General features: G+C 34.0%; 1 protein-coding gene across 1 annotated transcript in view; it reads right to left on the bottom strand.

Moving 5' to 3' along the window:
- Positions 1-17,861, bottom strand: part of CNTNAP4 (contactin associated protein family member 4) — a 209,787-nt gene that overhangs the window by 119,103 nt on the left and 72,823 nt on the right. The window contains exon 3 of the mRNA XM_062513992.1: positions 6,624-6,817. Coding sequence (XP_062369976.1) covers positions 6,624-6,817 — 194 coding nt within the window. The remainder of the gene's footprint in view (positions 1-6,623; positions 6,818-17,861) is intronic.

The raw sequence follows: 17,861 nt of genomic DNA, 5'->3' as shown, positions 1-17,861 counted from the left end.
TGTTCAAGCACAAGCTTCTCATATTAGAATGAGAATGATACGGATCAGTGCAATAGCACTCTAGAGCAGCCAACACCTGAGAGGAGAGACAAAAAACTCATTTTTTTTTTCCAGTTCTCATGTTTTCTATGTCATTTTCCACACACATATGAATATTACAATGGTTTTGTTTACAAGATAACCAATAAGTAAAGGCAATAGAAGGTAATTCATCATATATCACAGTGAATTATTTTAATGGAAAAATTGTGTTCTAGCATCATTATATTTAGAGATAATATATTTAGAGTAATCAGAGATGTAAAAAAAAATAAATCATTACCTCAATGAAAAAGCACTATTTTTAACTTAAAAAACAGCTCAAGATAATAGTGCTGTCATTGACAGAATTTCTGCATCTTATAAATGAAAAGTCATTATAGCACAAACTCACTAATGAAACATGCAGAAAAGGCAGAAGCAAAGAACTGTCTGCTTGTTGTTTCTCTTGTACTACCCAAATATAGAAAGTTGTAGCTGTTTTTCTATTGTTTATGATGCAGCTGGAAACTGTCTGGAAAATAGTCCTGAGCAAGGTCAGTCCCAGAAACCAATTCTGGTACAGAGTTAATAGTTTGCATAGCAGAAATCTTTAAAATAAGGAAGTATCATCGCAACATATTTACATTTGTTTCCCAAAGCTGCTGTTAATTTAATGACTGCAACATTAGCACACACATTTGAAATAAGCAGTAAATGTCTAAATCTAGAGAATATTTACTTCTACATGTTGCTGCACTTGCATATTTTCAAGGCATCTTGCTATCCTTGGTTAAAGACACATTTTTTAAATGTATGTAGGTTTTTTTCTTTTCCACATATGGTCTGCTGTAATATACATAGTGTCAATATATATTTTACCTGTTTTGGCATTAACAATTCCTTTAAAGTTTGCCACAAAAATTATATAGATTTTATTTATGGCATTGCATTTTTTGCTGATGTTTCAATCTTTTTCCTTCCTTTTAACTTACATTAAATATTCTGGGGCAGGTTAACCTTGATGCATGCATTCATCTCTTCACCTAATATAAGTTATTTTATACAGAACATTAATCATTGTGACTGCAAAATTAGCCTTATTAGATTGCCATTTAAGTGACTAAAAATAGCACTGTGGTCAAAGTGCATTGAAAACAGAAGTAGATAGAGAAATGTAAAAGCTCAGAAGGTAAGTTCGGAAAATTTTTATGTTTTAAATAAATATTAAAATGTCCTCATCATAAGTGGAAGTTTATGCATGCAACCAGTTTCACAAAGGCATTTGCACAATAATCCTCTCTGTATTATTCCACCCAAGATTCCTTGTTTTCTGACTTTCTTCATACTTAATTTTTCATATTTCCATTCAAGCTCCTTTTATACCCCAAGCTAAGAATATTCTCCTCCTTCAATTTTTTTCTGCTTCTTCCTACATCCCCCAGCATCTTTCCCCAGTCAATAAAAACCGTCAAGCTCCCCTTGTCAGTTCACAGAAAACACCAAGCTGGGCAGACGTATTGATATGCTGGGGTGTCGAAAGTTCTACAGAGAGATCCTGATGGGCTGGATTGGTGGGCTGGGGGCCAGTTGTATGAAGAGACCTTAAAGATCTCCTAGTTCTGACATCCCTGCCATGGGCAGGGATACTTTCTATGAGAAGTGGTTTCTTCTCTAAGGGGTGTGACTCATCACACTCTTCTGTACTTCAGCATGTGTCCTTTTCACAGAGTGCAGTCCTTCAGCTATTCAGTGGTACACCGTGGATACCCCATGGGGGTCATTATTATATGCACTACTTTAATTCATAGATAAAGAGGTCATCTCTTTCCTGTCACTAACAGAAATGTCTTCAGGCACTCTGAAGTCACAGTATTTCAAAAGCATATCTACAGAAAATGTAGTGATAGAGTACCCATTGAAGTTATCTATGACATGGCTTGCGGAAGAAAACAGAAAAAACTTTTGGGTTCAAAAAGTAATTAGCAGAAATCCAAAAAAATAGCACATATATACAGTCTTATGCTACTAAAGTGAAGGAAATTATGATCAAGAATGATGACTCTGCTCTCTAAGAAGGAGGATCATAGCAAATGTGAATCTCTGAGTCTATAAAAGAGTCACAAGTTTATCAGAACAGTGCATTCTGGAAACTTATAATGTGATTATCACAGAATACTTGTGATTCGGTATTTCTTAACCTGTAACTTTGCATAATTGTGAGTTATTTATTATTGGAGACACCATGGAAATTCTCCAATAAAATATAAAGCTTCAATTCCTTTAAAAAGGAAGTTTTGAATATGTGTAGCAATGTATATATAGTTAATTCTTCACCATTCATAAACTAGGCTACATACCATTAAAATAGTAACTGTTAGAGTGAAAATACTTCTGTGCAAGCTCTCAGGGTTGAAGATATTAGATAAAACAAATTTACAGTTTTAGCTTCAGCTAAGTTAAATGAAGCAACCAGTAGACCTCAGAACCATATATGTGCAAAAATTATGCCTGATTAGGCATAAACAAATTTGTCTTCTAAAAGAGAATTTATAAAAATGGCCATAATTTCCCCAAATTTTAGCTATTTTTGTCCATTAATTTTAATTTCTCTCTTTGGATATAATTTTTTAAAGGAAGATTCAAAACACATAAGAGTAAAAATTCAATACCAGCTGTGAAATGGATATATCATTATTCTCACAGGAAAAAAAAATACAATCCACAAAATTGAAAGCTGAATATGTGTATTTCCATAGGTGTCTCAGAGAAGAAATAGTCAACATTAAATCAAAGAAAAATTGCATTTCTTTTGTTCTTCAAAACTCCTGTTAATGAATAGCATTGAGATGCATTTCTCTATGAGTTAGATGACTCATGTGTTCATTGAAATTATGAGTCGTGGAAAACTTGTTATTCAAACAGTGAATTGCTATCCTTATTTGCCCTCTTAAACTCTCCCTTTTAATATCTTTATCTTATTACTCTCCTTTTAAACGAAGAGCCATTAGTAATGTCAAGGGAAGGGTACACAGCACAAAAACACACAACAATTTTGGGATACAAAACTATGAATTTTGTTAAACCCAGAAACTACACTAGTTGAAAGGATCAGTATACATAGCCCTAAATAGTTAAATATGATTACAATAGGAGATTCTTCACAAACAATATAATGGTGATGGCATCTAGAATTGAAAGGAAGAATACAAATACAAATTATAAAGAAGAAAGAACAGCAATACCTCTAATAAAGGCAGTATTTAAGGACATAAGGTTTCCTAGCACTTCTTGAACCAAAATTTAATGTATATTTTTAATGATGTTTGACTGTATACCTCCTGAGGTCTGACAGAAGAGAAATGAAAAGAATCATGATTTCCAGAGAAAAGAATTGGATAACTTAATATACAAAGAATTTGAGGCCTTTGCTCATCCTAAAGGTAGGAGGAGAACCATGCAAAGGATTTGGCTTGTGAGTTTGAATGTTACTGCATCCAAAATTACATCCTAAGGAATAGGAGCACAATAAAAAGATTGAAGAATATAAAAGGACATAAAATGTGTTGTTTAAACACTTCTATATTTATGGTAAAATGAAAGAAAATAAAAAATTGAGTTGAATAATTTCTTTCCAAGATTAAACTAATCATTATCAAAAGGAATAATTTATGTACAAAAACATGTACTTTACCACTTACAACAACTATTTCACTTGAGAATTATATCTTTACCTGAACTGCACCAATTCCTAAAAGAGATGGAAATATTGATTCTACTAACATCTAACTGAAAAAACTTATAATAAATATCAAGAAAAGGGCAGAAAATACACTTAACTTTTAAAAACACACTGACAGTAATACCACTGAGGACAGAAATCAAAATGTATAGTTGAAATAAGAAAAACTACTGTAGAACCTATAGCTAACAATACTTACCAATACTTAATAGTGACAGGATTCTTAGGAATTAAATATAATGGAGTTAGTATTTCAAAAACTCCTGTGATACTTAAAGGATTTTAAGCCATAAACAAAACCCACACAAAATATGAACTTCCTACAGTTATGATTGAGGAAGTAAGGCATACATTTAGGTCATCAGTACAAGAAAACTAAAAGACTGAGACCAAAATATATTGTGTGAGTAAATGATTCCTTCTAAACCAATTCCCAATATGCAGAAAAGTGAAAGCAAATACTTAATATTTACCAGCAGGAAAGGGAGAGAAGCTAATCTCACCAAACTTCAGAAAATTTTCATCCAAATTCAGCACCAACACACAGTGAAGTGTTTTACAGGCAGAGGAAGGTGAAACGTGGTTCATTTCAACCAAAGCAAGACACCTATTGTCAGAGAAACCAGCCTTGGAAAAAGCTACCCTCTCCACAAACTATTAAGAGAGTGTTGATAACTAGATCATTTGCAGATGTGTAGATAGTATTCTTTCACCTCAGTTATTATAAAAATTTTACAGTGGATGAAAATAATTGTTATAGCTGCACAGTGACAGGAGTTTCAGAACTTTAAGATAAGCCATAGGGAAACAAAGATAATTCAAAACTAACTTCTGAAAAGAAAAACAGAAAGTAGGAATTGAATTTGCAGACAAGAAATGTATCATTACTTAAGTATGCAAAACTGTTTATAAAGTAAAAATCCTTTTATCTAGTGAAGATTTCAACACAGGGCCCTCAGAAGTGGTCATCTTCCATTATTCTACTGCAGAGTAGTATTGAAAAACCCCCAAAAGTTACTTCTAGTAAGTAAGTAGCCTTGTAACAGGCCAACAACTCAGTTAAAAATAGTAACACAGTAGATATAAAATGTTGGATGTTCTTGCCTTAATGAACTTGAGCTGGCCATTTGAGAAGTCAAAGATAACAGTCAAAGAAAATCTATAAAATAAATAGGGATTTAAGAGTTTCACTCCAAGACTACATCTGTGTATTAGTTTAGAAAAGAGAAAATATATTCCCCTAGAAGCAGGACTCCTAAATAAAGACACATAAAAAAGATCAATAGACTGCCCCGAATTTGATAGTTTGCATCCTTGAATTATTCATTACTGCCTGCAAGCCATACCTTCAATCTGCATTGCAATCATTAAAATAATCATTTTTTATTAAGTTTGTGATGATGGAATTGAAGCTCCACTTTTTAGCCCTTATAGATCTAACAACCCCCTTATCCAATGTCTGCATCAGCATTTAACTATTTTTCTGAACTTTCATTCGATATTTTACTGGTGGCAATATACAAGAAATAACAATCTGCATCACTGTTTGTAATACCAATATCAGATTTCAAAAGTGCCGTCGTGGAAGAGATCAAGCCACCCTACCCCTCAGATATGTTCCGTCAGTCTGTCTTAAAATGAGCAAAGACAATATTGTAGCAACTTATGCTCGATTGACATTTGGAAAATTGATTGATTTTCTTACTCCCCACAGCCATATGGCCTAGAAACTAATTTATTTCTCTTTGTTATGAAAACACAATCTGTAGCGGAAGTATATAGCAAATTTAAAAAGGATAATTATGCAACAAGTAAAACACTGCATAATCTCATTATACCATAGATGGGTTTTGACAGTAAGAGTGACAAGTACATTTTGAATTAAAAGTCAACAAAATCAAAATGCATAAAATGAAATTCATTTTAACATAATGTTTAACTGCAGCAAAAAATAAGTGCTGTCTAAGGCTTAGAAAAATTTAGAAATTAATCAGCTCTATGCATGGAGAACAGAATTCACTTGACAGGACACAATAATATAACACAAGTTCCAATATTCTTCCTCTAATCCAAGCTGCCAGTTACTGGGGATCACAGAAAGCTGCAACTCTTTTCTAAAATTATATAATCCACCTCTTCATGTAGACTTTGAACATAATCTCTCTGGTTTTGTATCCTTTGCTGTCATTTCTATTAATGCAAAAATAAAGTGATGACCTTATTAAGGGCTTATTAGTTATCATTATTATTTACAAAGCTAGTCAGAGATAAACAGATTACTGCATCAGAAACTAGATTCTGAATTTGATGACCAAAACTTAAATATTGCTTAATGTGTTTTTCTTTTTTTAAAAAACAGACTGGGATGTGCTTGTTAAGATTTTAATTTCTTTGTTTCATTTTATTCTTACAGTCAGTTTCAACATTCTACAAAAAGTAAAGCAAGTGTTTTGTCTTGTTTTGGTTTGCTTTGCTTTGCTTTGCTTTGCTTTGCTTTGTTTTGTTTTGTTTTGTTTTTTAACTGTAACTAAAAGCCAAGTTTAATGCACTGGGATCAATGCTTTTGGGAAAAAAAGTTTGCCATACATAGCAAGACAAAAGAGATTTTGTAGTACATTTTTAATCGTCAGAATAATTCCTTGTGTCTTAATGGAGTACTGCTACAGCCAGATTTTTGATGTTTGTTTGCTTTTTACTGTCTTTCATCTTTTCAAGAGCTAAATTGCTTTGTATATTTAATTATCTAAACGCTTTTAGTGTAGTTCCTTATATTCTACAGCTTTGCTTAGATCTGCAACAATGTGCAGTAAGTTGCCTTTAAGTCTTTTGCAGAAACTTAATTCTCATTATTGAAAGAACGTACCCAAATGCTTTCTTCTTGACGATATTGCTTCCAATTTCGTCCACTGTCACTAAACATCAGAAGGTAGCTTGTAACCCAGTCTGAGCTCCCGTAACCACCTTGAGTAGCAACAGCAGTAATCTCAGTTCTTTCACCAAGATCAATCTGAAGCCATTGATATTTATTGGACACAAGTGGAGACCAGCCACCAGCACCTTAAAAATAAAAATTGAAAAAGAGTGAAAAGTATTCCTAAAAATAAGCAAGTTAACACAAACTTCACATAGGCAAAAATAAAATTGAGCAACATTATCTAATGAAAAATGTTCTTCTCCAACATAGGGTTTTCAAACTAGAAGATTGTAGTCCTTTCCAACTCAAGCTATTCAATGATTCTCTGATTCTAATTCAAGATATAGTTGCATCAAAAAAAAACCTATTTTGGTATTATTTGGCAAGTATTCTGAAAATGTATTCTGGATTACTAGATATTTGTAGCCAAATATAACTCTTACAAATTATTAGGAATTGATTCACACCCTTTTCTCTATATCAAAGTTCTACACTAAATTTTAAAGTAGTTTTTACCAACTAGACTCTTCAAGTAAAAAACAAATCTGAATTTTGTCTTTTTTTTATGCATCTCAATTTGATTTTATGTAGACTAGAAGAACTCCAGAGGTCCTGTCTAACCTCTGCATGATTCTGTTCTGTGAGGCCTGGATATATGAATTTGCATATAAAGCAATAAAGCATAGTTACATGACAGATTTGCATATGCTCCTTAAAATTACCAATAAATTTGTAAGCAAAATTATAAGAGAGTATGAGGTATACATATGCAGTTTCAACCTCAGGCACACCTGTCTGCAAAGAAAAAATTTCACCCAAAACATAGAGCTATATCTTCAGTATTTTAATTAATCAAAATATATTAAAAGGAAGAAATCATATTAATTCAGTGCTCCTTCTTTTGTTTTTATTTACTCAGATCATGCTAGTTTTCCTGTAAAGCTGGGTGGAAAAGGTCAAGGATAGGTGTCAAACAATCTCATCTGAAAAAGCACTGGTTTACAGAACTACATTGCAAAATATGCAAGTACTCAGACACAGCATCTGGTGAATTTTATCAGAGAATGGTGTAATGAAAATTTTTAAATACCCACTACTTAAGGACAGATTTAGATGTAACTCTGAAAAATGCAATGTACGAGGTACCTTGAAAAGTTCTTAAAGCATGCATACACAGAACCAGAACAGATATATCTAGTTTCCACAACAATCACTTAGCTACAATCCAATCTTATGCTTGTATGGGCTTCAAGTTGCAGAAAAAATCATAGCTAAATATTACATGTTACTTAATTCTGTTTAGAGTCATGAGACAATTTGTTAACATCATATTCTCTTGGAAAGAATAAGAAAAAAGAATTTTTACTTAGGGATGTAAAACTGTTGTTTAAATATGAAATGGTGAGAAATCATATAGGTATTCATAAATCCCAAAAATCGAGGTCCATTGTACAGAGGCAAGCAGACAGAACTATAAAGCCTATATATGTAACAATTCCTTTGTCTACCATTTATGAGCTAATTAAAATGTAACAGAATTAAAACTATGGAGTTAAATACTATGCATATTTTCCCCCTCTTTATCTAAATCAGTATTTAGAATTTTATGCAAATATGTGATTTCAGTGGCTGCATCTTGATTACCCTCCAGCAGATTCCAAAGCCTTTCCTTATGACCACATAATTTCATCTTTTAGTGGCTGTGCAGAACAGTGTGGTAGTGTCAAACAAGAAAACTTTGTGAACACTTGGCATGGGAGGTTTAACAAGGGTCCTAGCACCCATAGGCAGAGTGGTCCACGTTCACATCATACACTGTATCTGTGGTACATGCTGCATAAAACTTAATTGACAAATTAACTTCCAAAACCTCAGTTTATGCATGAACACTTACAGACACAGCAACATTCTGCCATGCTGTATTATCCAAAGACTTCCCAGAATTATGTGTCACCATGCTAAGTTTGGTAACATTTTTGAACTTTCCACTTGAAAGACAGGTTTGAATTGTAGTCAACAGGAGCAGTCTGTGCTAAGTTCATAATTTGTAAATTCCTTCCAAGACAAAACATCTTCATTTGATGCAGAACTTTATTCAAAATGGAGTAATGGAAGTTAGAAGGATGTCAATAGAAGGCCTGAAAAACAGTCTGTTATGGCAGTACTGCTTGGTGCTAGCCTGAGAGAAGTACTCCTGACTTTAGTACTATGCTTTCCAGAAATTTTTTGCAAGCTATGTTACCAGGTAGTCTATACACCCTCATCATGCTGCACTACATCCAGAAAAGAAAGAAGAGTAAGAGACACAGATACACCGTGTTCTAATGTCAGGGCTATTTGCTTTGAGGGATTACAGTAAAAATACAGCCACAGAAGTAATCTATTAGCCCTATACTGACCAATGCAACATAAGGACCATAAAGAATAACCACTGAGAAGAAACAGCATGATATCTCAAACAGCCTGTATTAAACCACAGTCTGGACCACCAGGCAGAAGCTACAACATGTTTCCTGAAACACCACGACACTGTTTCACACGATGCTCTCATCTGTCAAAGGCTCTTCATGAACTCTCCTGTCTGACTGTCCAGCAGCCAGGTGTCCTCCCAGCATCTGACTGGCACCCGAAACCTCACAGATATGAAGTTTTCCCAGTCCTGCAGGAAACACTAGTAGAGCATACTAGCTTCTCACCCAGCACTCTTTACAGTGTGTCTTGCACTTGCAGCAAGATTAATGAGCGTACCAAACTGTAGTCGCTTTTGGCTGTAGCATACATCTGGGCATGGTGATGGGCAGAAATTGGCTGCGTAACAGATGTCAAAAAGATGTGTTTGTCTGATTTCATGCTGCATGGTGTGGATGTTTCTGGGAAGATCTGGAGAGGTCTTAAACAGCTCCTCGCAGGGACGTAGACACCATGTATATTAAACAAGGCTGTGCCAAAATGTATGAACACAATAAGATTAAACTAAAATAGACTAAGATTTACAGGAACATAATTTTGTCATCTTTAAACTTCCTGAATTATTGACTTTGAAGTCTTCACCTTATTTCTCTATCTCTTGTGTCTTTTATGTAAAGCATGTTTTCTTCAGTAACATCTGAATATATGTTCTACAGTGACTGATGAAACATCTTTTATTGAGAGCTAACAGCAAATCAGACACATAATTTTCAACAGGGAGAAAACCTGTATGTAGGGTTCCTTTTTTTGAACTTTGTCTCTGAGGGCTTTTTTTACCCTTTCTATTTTCCACTGTCTCATGCCATTATTGAGATTATTTGTATGAAACATACCAAAAATCTACATTCAAGCTGCCCAAGCATGCAATAGTCATGCTCTATTTCTTTTAAAAATACCAAGCATTACAAAGCTTCTTTTTATGGGGAACATGCTGACTTGAACACACAGATAATACATAATATATTTTCATTTAACTTATTATTCCTATTATATTATTTAAATATCAGTGCTTGTAAAATGTTTGTACTGATAAGATATAATTTTCTAAAGTACAATAGTTTACTGAACACATTTATCAATACTTTTTTTGAAGTACTAACTCCTTAACTCATGTATCTGTCTTTAATTTCCATTTTAATGAAATTAAAATAGCCAGCTTTACTTGATGGCTCATGAGTAAATGGAGGATCTATGGTGATCTATGGGAGAAATCAAAGTTTAGAGTTTCCATTTAGTCACTTATGCATACTAATTGATAAATAGCCTCCTTCATTTGATATGATATTCATCAATAAATTTATTATTAAATGATTGAAAAAAATTCCTAAGCTTTTGATATTTTAATGCATTTACACTGATTAATTAGTGCTAGATTTAAAATCCAAGCAAACATGCATCTTTCACATTTCCAATTTTGCCCGTGAAATTCCATTATTCTTGATTTCAGTTTCTATAACATTACAACATTTATTTTCTAGTCAGACAACTGAAATTTATTGGAGTTTCCTCACACATTCACTTCAAGCAATGCACAGTGCTCTTCTGTGGGAGTTACACAAGGTGGTGTCATTCACTAGTTCAGTCAGCAATTTCTCCACCACTACAACTGCCAAACTATAAACAAGACTGCAGCCTGTAATCTGTCCTGGATTTAGGCACTAAACTTCCAGCAGAAGACTTGCTTTCCTTCAGATATCCTGCATTTCTAGAATTAAAATTTTATGCTCTTCTCCCGCTTATATGTGGTTTAAATTTTAATTTATTACCTTTCTTGCTTTTGGAGTTTAAGTATATGCCAACCTCTCTTATGACCATCAATATAAACAGATGGCAAAATGGAATGGGTATTATTACATTACCCTGGCTCCTATCTGCTATGGCATGTATTTAAAGTGCTTTTACTTGCATATTTCCTTAGGTTCACTGGGGTGACAATATCATTATCACTAACACTTAAAATAGAAAAAAAAGTCAGCAAAGTTAGCAAATAGCTAACAAGAGAACAAAACTAGAAATGACTGAAGGTAAGGTCCAAAAACTCACATCCAGGGCAAAAAATACCTGAGTATCATTACGGTGGACTTGGAGTGCTGTATCAGGTTAAAAACTTTTAACCCTGATGGCAAAAAATTTATTAGGTGATGCTTAAGCTTTCCAAACTTGCCCTGTGTCATTATCAGGATCCCTGGCTACTTTAGATTCATTTTAAAAACTCTGAACTACATAGAATAGAAACTGATTTAAAGGTTGCCCTTTAATATTAACAGCATCCCACTTTTTTGATATCTGGCTCTATGACTACAAATGTCTATATTGTCCTATAAACCACAGAACACTTCACGCTCATACATGCCTTCACATCTGCATCTTCACATGCAGTTCATTAGACAATTTAGCCAACACCAGCACTTACGCCACTCTTAAATTTTGTGGGTATAAGCAAAAGTTCAGGTTTAAAACTAACACATATCAGAAAGGATGCTTTCCTTTGATTAATCAAACTGTATTTCCCATATGGACCATTTAACAGAAGCTGATTTTAATTTCAAGTCAATAAAGTTGCAGCAGGGATGAATTTGCCTGCACTTATTATGAAGCAGATTTTCTGTGTGCAAGTAATTGAAAACTGAGTCTTCTAAGGCTTATATGAAATGAAAAATGAACTGGTTTACAGCATTCAAAACCCCTAAAATATCAAAATATGACACCATTTCTTAAGCTGAATGGCATCCTCTTTCACAAAGGGAGAATTAAAAGAATAGGTGCATACTTATATAACAGTCCAAGGGTTTTGTTTTTTAAGTTTATTGACAGAGATAATGGAGGTGGGGAGTGGGGGGCAGTATCTGATAAATGGTGTTGATGCATTGCTAGCAGGTGACAACCCTCTTGGCTCCTTAAAAAAGTGTGCACTGCTGTGATAAACCCCCTGTCTTTCACGTTTATTTCTCCTATGTTTGAATGAGGCAATTCAAGACATTGAGCTCATGCAATTAGAAATTCCAATTTAGCCCAGCAAAATGCAGGAAAAGTAATTATCAAGAAGACCCTAAGTAGCCCAAGATGCCAAAGAGCATAAATCACAGTTTGGCCCATTTTTCAGAAAGGCCATGTGAAAGCAATCAATGCTGTTCTCAGCCATAATTCAGTGAAAAAGACATGGACAAAAGCCTCAAAATTTGAAAACAGAGATAAACTGTGTCAAGTCAACCCAAGAACAGATGAGGGGCCTTGAGCTATGAATAAAAAATACAGGACACAGAATTTTTATTTTTTATTTTTTTCACACAGATTGAAGAAGCCTGAGAAGGACAGCTAGATCAGAACCCAGTTCTGCATTTACTGCTTCACATATAAAATTTCTCCATAGCAATTTTCAGCCACATTTTTGATAGCTGTTCATCTTTTGCCTTTGATATGTAGTGGAATGCTCTTCCTAAATGGAGATACAACAGCCTGGAATTTACCATATTTGCAAAAGTTATTGATAGTAGATGGAGAGGAGGAGTTGCACTCTTTCTCTTGTAAAGAACACTGAGGCCAGCCTGAAGCATCAGTCCAAAGCCGAATATTCTGAGGATGCGATGAACATCTCCCTACAGAAATTGACACCAGTGAGGATGCAGCATACAGACATCCTAATAAAGGAACCAGCAAGTGCTAATAGTCATAACTTATCTAAAAGTGCTGAGCTAAAGGCTTCTGGACTGACACAGTGGCCTAGAAACATGCATTTGACAGTCAATGACTTTATACTATGAAAGCCCAGTCCCTCTTCTTACAGCAGGGACTTGCAGCACACTCCTTCTAGGAGTGTATGTGGAGATTCCTCCCTTGAGTGGTGATGCTCCTCAGGGTTAGTCCTTGAGGTGGAAAATAAAGAGTTGCCCAGGGTCATTGATATGGTTGAATAACATAAATCTCTGGTTGATAATCATTTTGCTAGTTTTAATATAATGACGTCAATATTGCTCTAAAAGAGTAATGCACTATAATAGTAGTTATAAATATACAGTGCAGGAAGTAACTCTAATTAAAGTTTTTCAGTCTAATTATTATCATCATCAATTTCAAAAAATAACATACTTATTATTCATATAAATATATTTGGTATGCTGTCCTTAATCCTGTTGGAGAAAGTTACATAAAGGCTGAATTACACCTAGATAAACTATTAGACATAAATTTTTGACTAAGTCTGGGACTAGGATGGATCCTGCCTCAGCTAGAATCCTCTCCCAGGAGTTTACAAAGCAAAATGTTTCTTTCTGAACTTTCTTGACTTCTCAGGAGAAACTTCCTGACAAATTTTATCTGAAGCTTCCATTCTATTGTTTCCTATGAGATTATCAGGACTAAAAAGTTTTCTCATTGTCACATCTTATCTATATTTAAAACTATCATACGAAACAACCAATCTTAATGCCTAACAAACCAAAAGAGCATTCATTGCAGGAAAACTCAGCTCTTCAAAAAGAGTTCTTGATGCCTGATGAAAGACCCATGTCTAACTGGGTGCAAACTGTACAGCCTTGGAAAGAGAATCACAGAATATTCCAATTTGGAAGCATCTTATAAGGATCATCAAGTTCACCTTCCAAGTGAATGGTCCATAAATGGATCAAACCCACATCCTTGGTGTTATTAGCGTCATGCTCTAACCAGCTGGTGTTTTCATCTCCACAGTCTCCTCTCCTGATTTTAAGATTTTCATGTTAGGATGATATAATGCATTCAGCCAAAGTGTAGGATCAGAGAAATACCTCTTTAAAGATTACTAAAACAAGGGGCTTTGAATAGTCAAGACTTCTAGTACACAGTTACTTTCTGCATGAGACATTACTGATTTGGAGGAAACTAAAAGTGGGTGTGACCTGTCATTTTACCAGCATATAAAAAGACTCCATGGCTGTCCTTCATGACAACGTCATGGCTTAGTATCCTTCCATAACTGTATTTCATAGGAAATAATTCAATATCTTCACAAGTATTAGCTGAATCTGTCCTAACTACTAAGACGAACTAACAAAAACTAATAAATACTCATACATAATCCAACTTCATGTATAGATTCTTAGCTGTTTTCTGGTCTTGTCTTCTGATGCTACAAGCTGACAGATACTGATTAAGTTCAATATAAAAAAAAAAATGGAAACAGAATGGAATCTTGTATATATTTCAAAGAATCAAAAACAAGATTTCCCTTTCAATAATTTTTCTGAATTATGTCCTCTTTTTGGAAAACAATATTTATCTCCGTATATTACAACAAAACCAAATCTGCTGCGCTATATAAACTCTGAAGGTCTTCAGTAGTACCTCTTTCTTCTGAACTTAAAAGCCATCATTTTCTGGATTGTTAGGGAAGCTCTTGGACAGGTTTCAGAAAATACTGTGAGACAATAACTAACTAATAACTAATAAGAGTCACATTTTTGATGGCCTAATATCAGAACTCATCACTCACAGGAATCAGATGTACTGTTTGAATAAAGACTGAAAAGTCCCATAAATGGAATCTGATTCTGAAACCTATATGTTACTTTTGCTGTTAATAACTGACTGGAGAAATCTTCCCTCTTAAAATCTGAAGAACAAGATGAATTTATCTAATTTCCAGAAATAAATATAGACATAACGAGTATGTTTTGGCTTATCCATGTAGTGAAGTTATGTTTTCTAAGGAATATTTCACAAGTGGCATGTAAAGCTCTGTCAACAGAAAAAAAACCTACTAAAAATTTCTGCTACTTTTAAGGCAGAACATAAAAAAAGCTATATTAATGCCTCAGTCAGATAGAACATTCTAAGGGAGGTGGGTGTAGCAGCTACTTCAGTGGCCTCAAAGGTAGAATAAGTTTAATTTTGTAGGAAGGTCTAACCTTATTTTAAGATACTCTGAGACTGAATATCAATTAAGAAAACATGTACGATCTTAGAAGAGAAGGAGCAATTGCATTTATTTTTTCAACTGTCAGCATATTTAATATTTAAGGAATTTAACTTTCAAAATTGTGACAGGTATTATAGAATGAATATTAGGTTTTAATAATAATTTGTGACAAGTAGTAGTTACTATGTCAAGAGGCGTTTCAAAGGCATTTTGAATTTGAATCAGTGCAACACAAAGGCGCTAGGAAATGGTTGCAATATTGAGAAATTTTGATCTACTTTGCATCATTCAAACAGAAGGTAGATAATTTTATTTCACCCCCCCCCCTTCTGCATTAACAGTAAATTAGGTAAACAAGAGCATCAGTGAATCCCATTTTATATTTCTCCAGAAAGCTCTGAAGATATTTCTCCTCAATTAATTATGTATATATAGCAAGGGAGATAGTTTGATAAACTGACATAATTTATCAAAAGGAAAACATACTGCAATGGTTCAAAGACCTATCAAAGCCACTATTTTACTCAGATTTTTCATCACCAGCATACCACACAGTGCTATGAACCAGTGCCGTACAGATGGCAACATCTTCTGTGCACACCAGAAACCCCAAGTTTGAGTAAAAAACTTTTATATACATTACATAGCTAATGAAGCTGTAATTGTGTAGGATATAATCTGAACCACTCTAAGCCATTCCTGCCCTATCCTCTCCAGCAGGAGACATGTACTAAAAAAAAAATGTCATTCCAACAGATTTATGCTGAAGAAAAGCTCTTGTTCTCCATAAAGTTTCTTAAAGACAAACTGTTTTGGTAATGTGCCAGTTCATTGCAAGACTTACATAATTCTTGGCTATTACCATCCACTCTTACTTGATGATAAGCAAACTATCTCCCTTACTACAAACTAGGAATTTCACATAGCAGTTGTACCCTTTTTGGGCACATATTCTAGCAATAATCCAAGACTGAAAGTTAAACAGAACTTTTTATCTGGGAAATTGTCTCCTCCTTAGGAAAGTGTATTCGTGCAATACTGCTGTTCTCTTCTCTGTCTCTAGTCTCTGGTCATATCCTGGTTTAGGATGCTGTATTAGTAAATCCTGCTCTGCATGAAGTTATGTTCCCTACTTCCAATATTTAACCTTCTCTCTCTTTTTCTCCATCAATGACGTGAGAATCATCACTGATATCACTGAGTGATATCACATCACTGTAAATTTTACCTGAGACACTTTGATTCATCAATGATGCACAGAAAATTTCACAGGAAAACAAAAATAAAGGAATTTCATTGCCACCATCTTTTGCTACACCACTGAGTTTAAGCAGCATTCTCATTTAAATTTCTGTACTGAATTAATTTATTGTATATACAGCATTATGTCAGGAAATATAAACTAACTGTGTGGAAATGGAAAGTATGTATGTATTGTATAAATATTTGTTACAAACCCCCATAGCTAGCTCAAATACACCATTCATCACAGATTTATAAAGTTATACAACTTCTTTCAAGCTAATAAATTTTTACATGTTCTTTACAGAGCAGCTGCTTTCACTGAGACATCTCTATTTGTTTCCCTTGCTCAGTGGTCTTGCCCAACATGTTACATTCCTCCCTTGAAATTTAAAGCTAGTAGTGATAATTAGCCACAGTTTTCCTGGACAAAAATATTTTTTATATCGAGAAAAATTTTTTTACATTCAAAACACCTGCAATTAATTCACTTGCAGACATTTTATATTCTTTTTTCTTTCTTTCTTGGTTGTTTTTCTTTCATTAATTCCAGGGTGAAACAACCAGGTAAACCCAAAATTTTAAATCAAATTAACCTGATTCTTTAGCATTTACTCCCATTCACTTCAGGCTAGTGTGTCATCCCAATATTTTACTGACCAATATTTTATGGCCACAGAATTCAAAGAAAATGAAAGCAAGCCTAAAACATTTTGCTTGATCAGTTTGCCTTAGCATACTTGACATAAGAATACTGAGTATTTTAAGTATTTATCACTATGACAGTGTTTTGATTAGGTTTTCCAAAGTAATTAAATTAAATTTCCTAATATCAGCCAACATCTCCAGTGGTGTGAATTACACCAAAACATACAAACATGTATTTTTCTAATCCAAAATTTTCCTAATTTGGAATTTTCCTAAATTGTATTTTTCTGATCCAAACATTCATTTGTGATTTGTGTTTCTGTCTTCTCAAATATAAATCCACCACTTTATAGGAAATAGTAACACTTATAATACCTGACACAGGTATGAAATAACTACTTTTTTAAAAAACCAAAAAAACTTCACTGCAAAAAAAAAAAAAAACAAAAACAAAAAACCCTGGTAGATGAAGATTCAGATATTACTACATCTTCCTTGAGGATTTGCCTACTGCTTTGAAGGCTGTTGAAGATACAGCAGTATCAGTGAACTGTAAAAGGATCAGCAACAAGTTCAAAAATACGATCAGACTAAATCTTAAACCCTCTGACATTTATCACCCAGTTCTAATATACAACTAGATGTACCATATCCAATTTTACTTAGCAAAGTGATAGGTTTGTATACCTTACAATAAAATGAGCAGGACTGTACCTTTGAGCATGATGAACATGTTTGTGCTTGTCATTTTTATCACTACTTTAATCTCAATCCTCAATAATCCACTTTGGTACTTCTGGTGGTACTTCTGAAAAATCTATTTCAGCCTTCAAAATGCTGATTCACTGACTTCGCCATCTGTTTGACTATACATGATGCATTCAGTACAGCAAAGCAAACAGAAAAAATATTGACAAACATTTCCAAGCAAAAAT

Source organism: Cinclus cinclus, chromosome Z (genome assembly GCF_963662255.1).
Source record: "Cinclus cinclus chromosome Z, bCinCin1.1, whole genome shotgun sequence".
NCBI lineage: Eukaryota > Metazoa > Chordata > Aves > Passeriformes > Cinclidae > Cinclus > Cinclus cinclus.
This window is presented reverse-complemented; position numbering and strand designations above follow the sequence as displayed.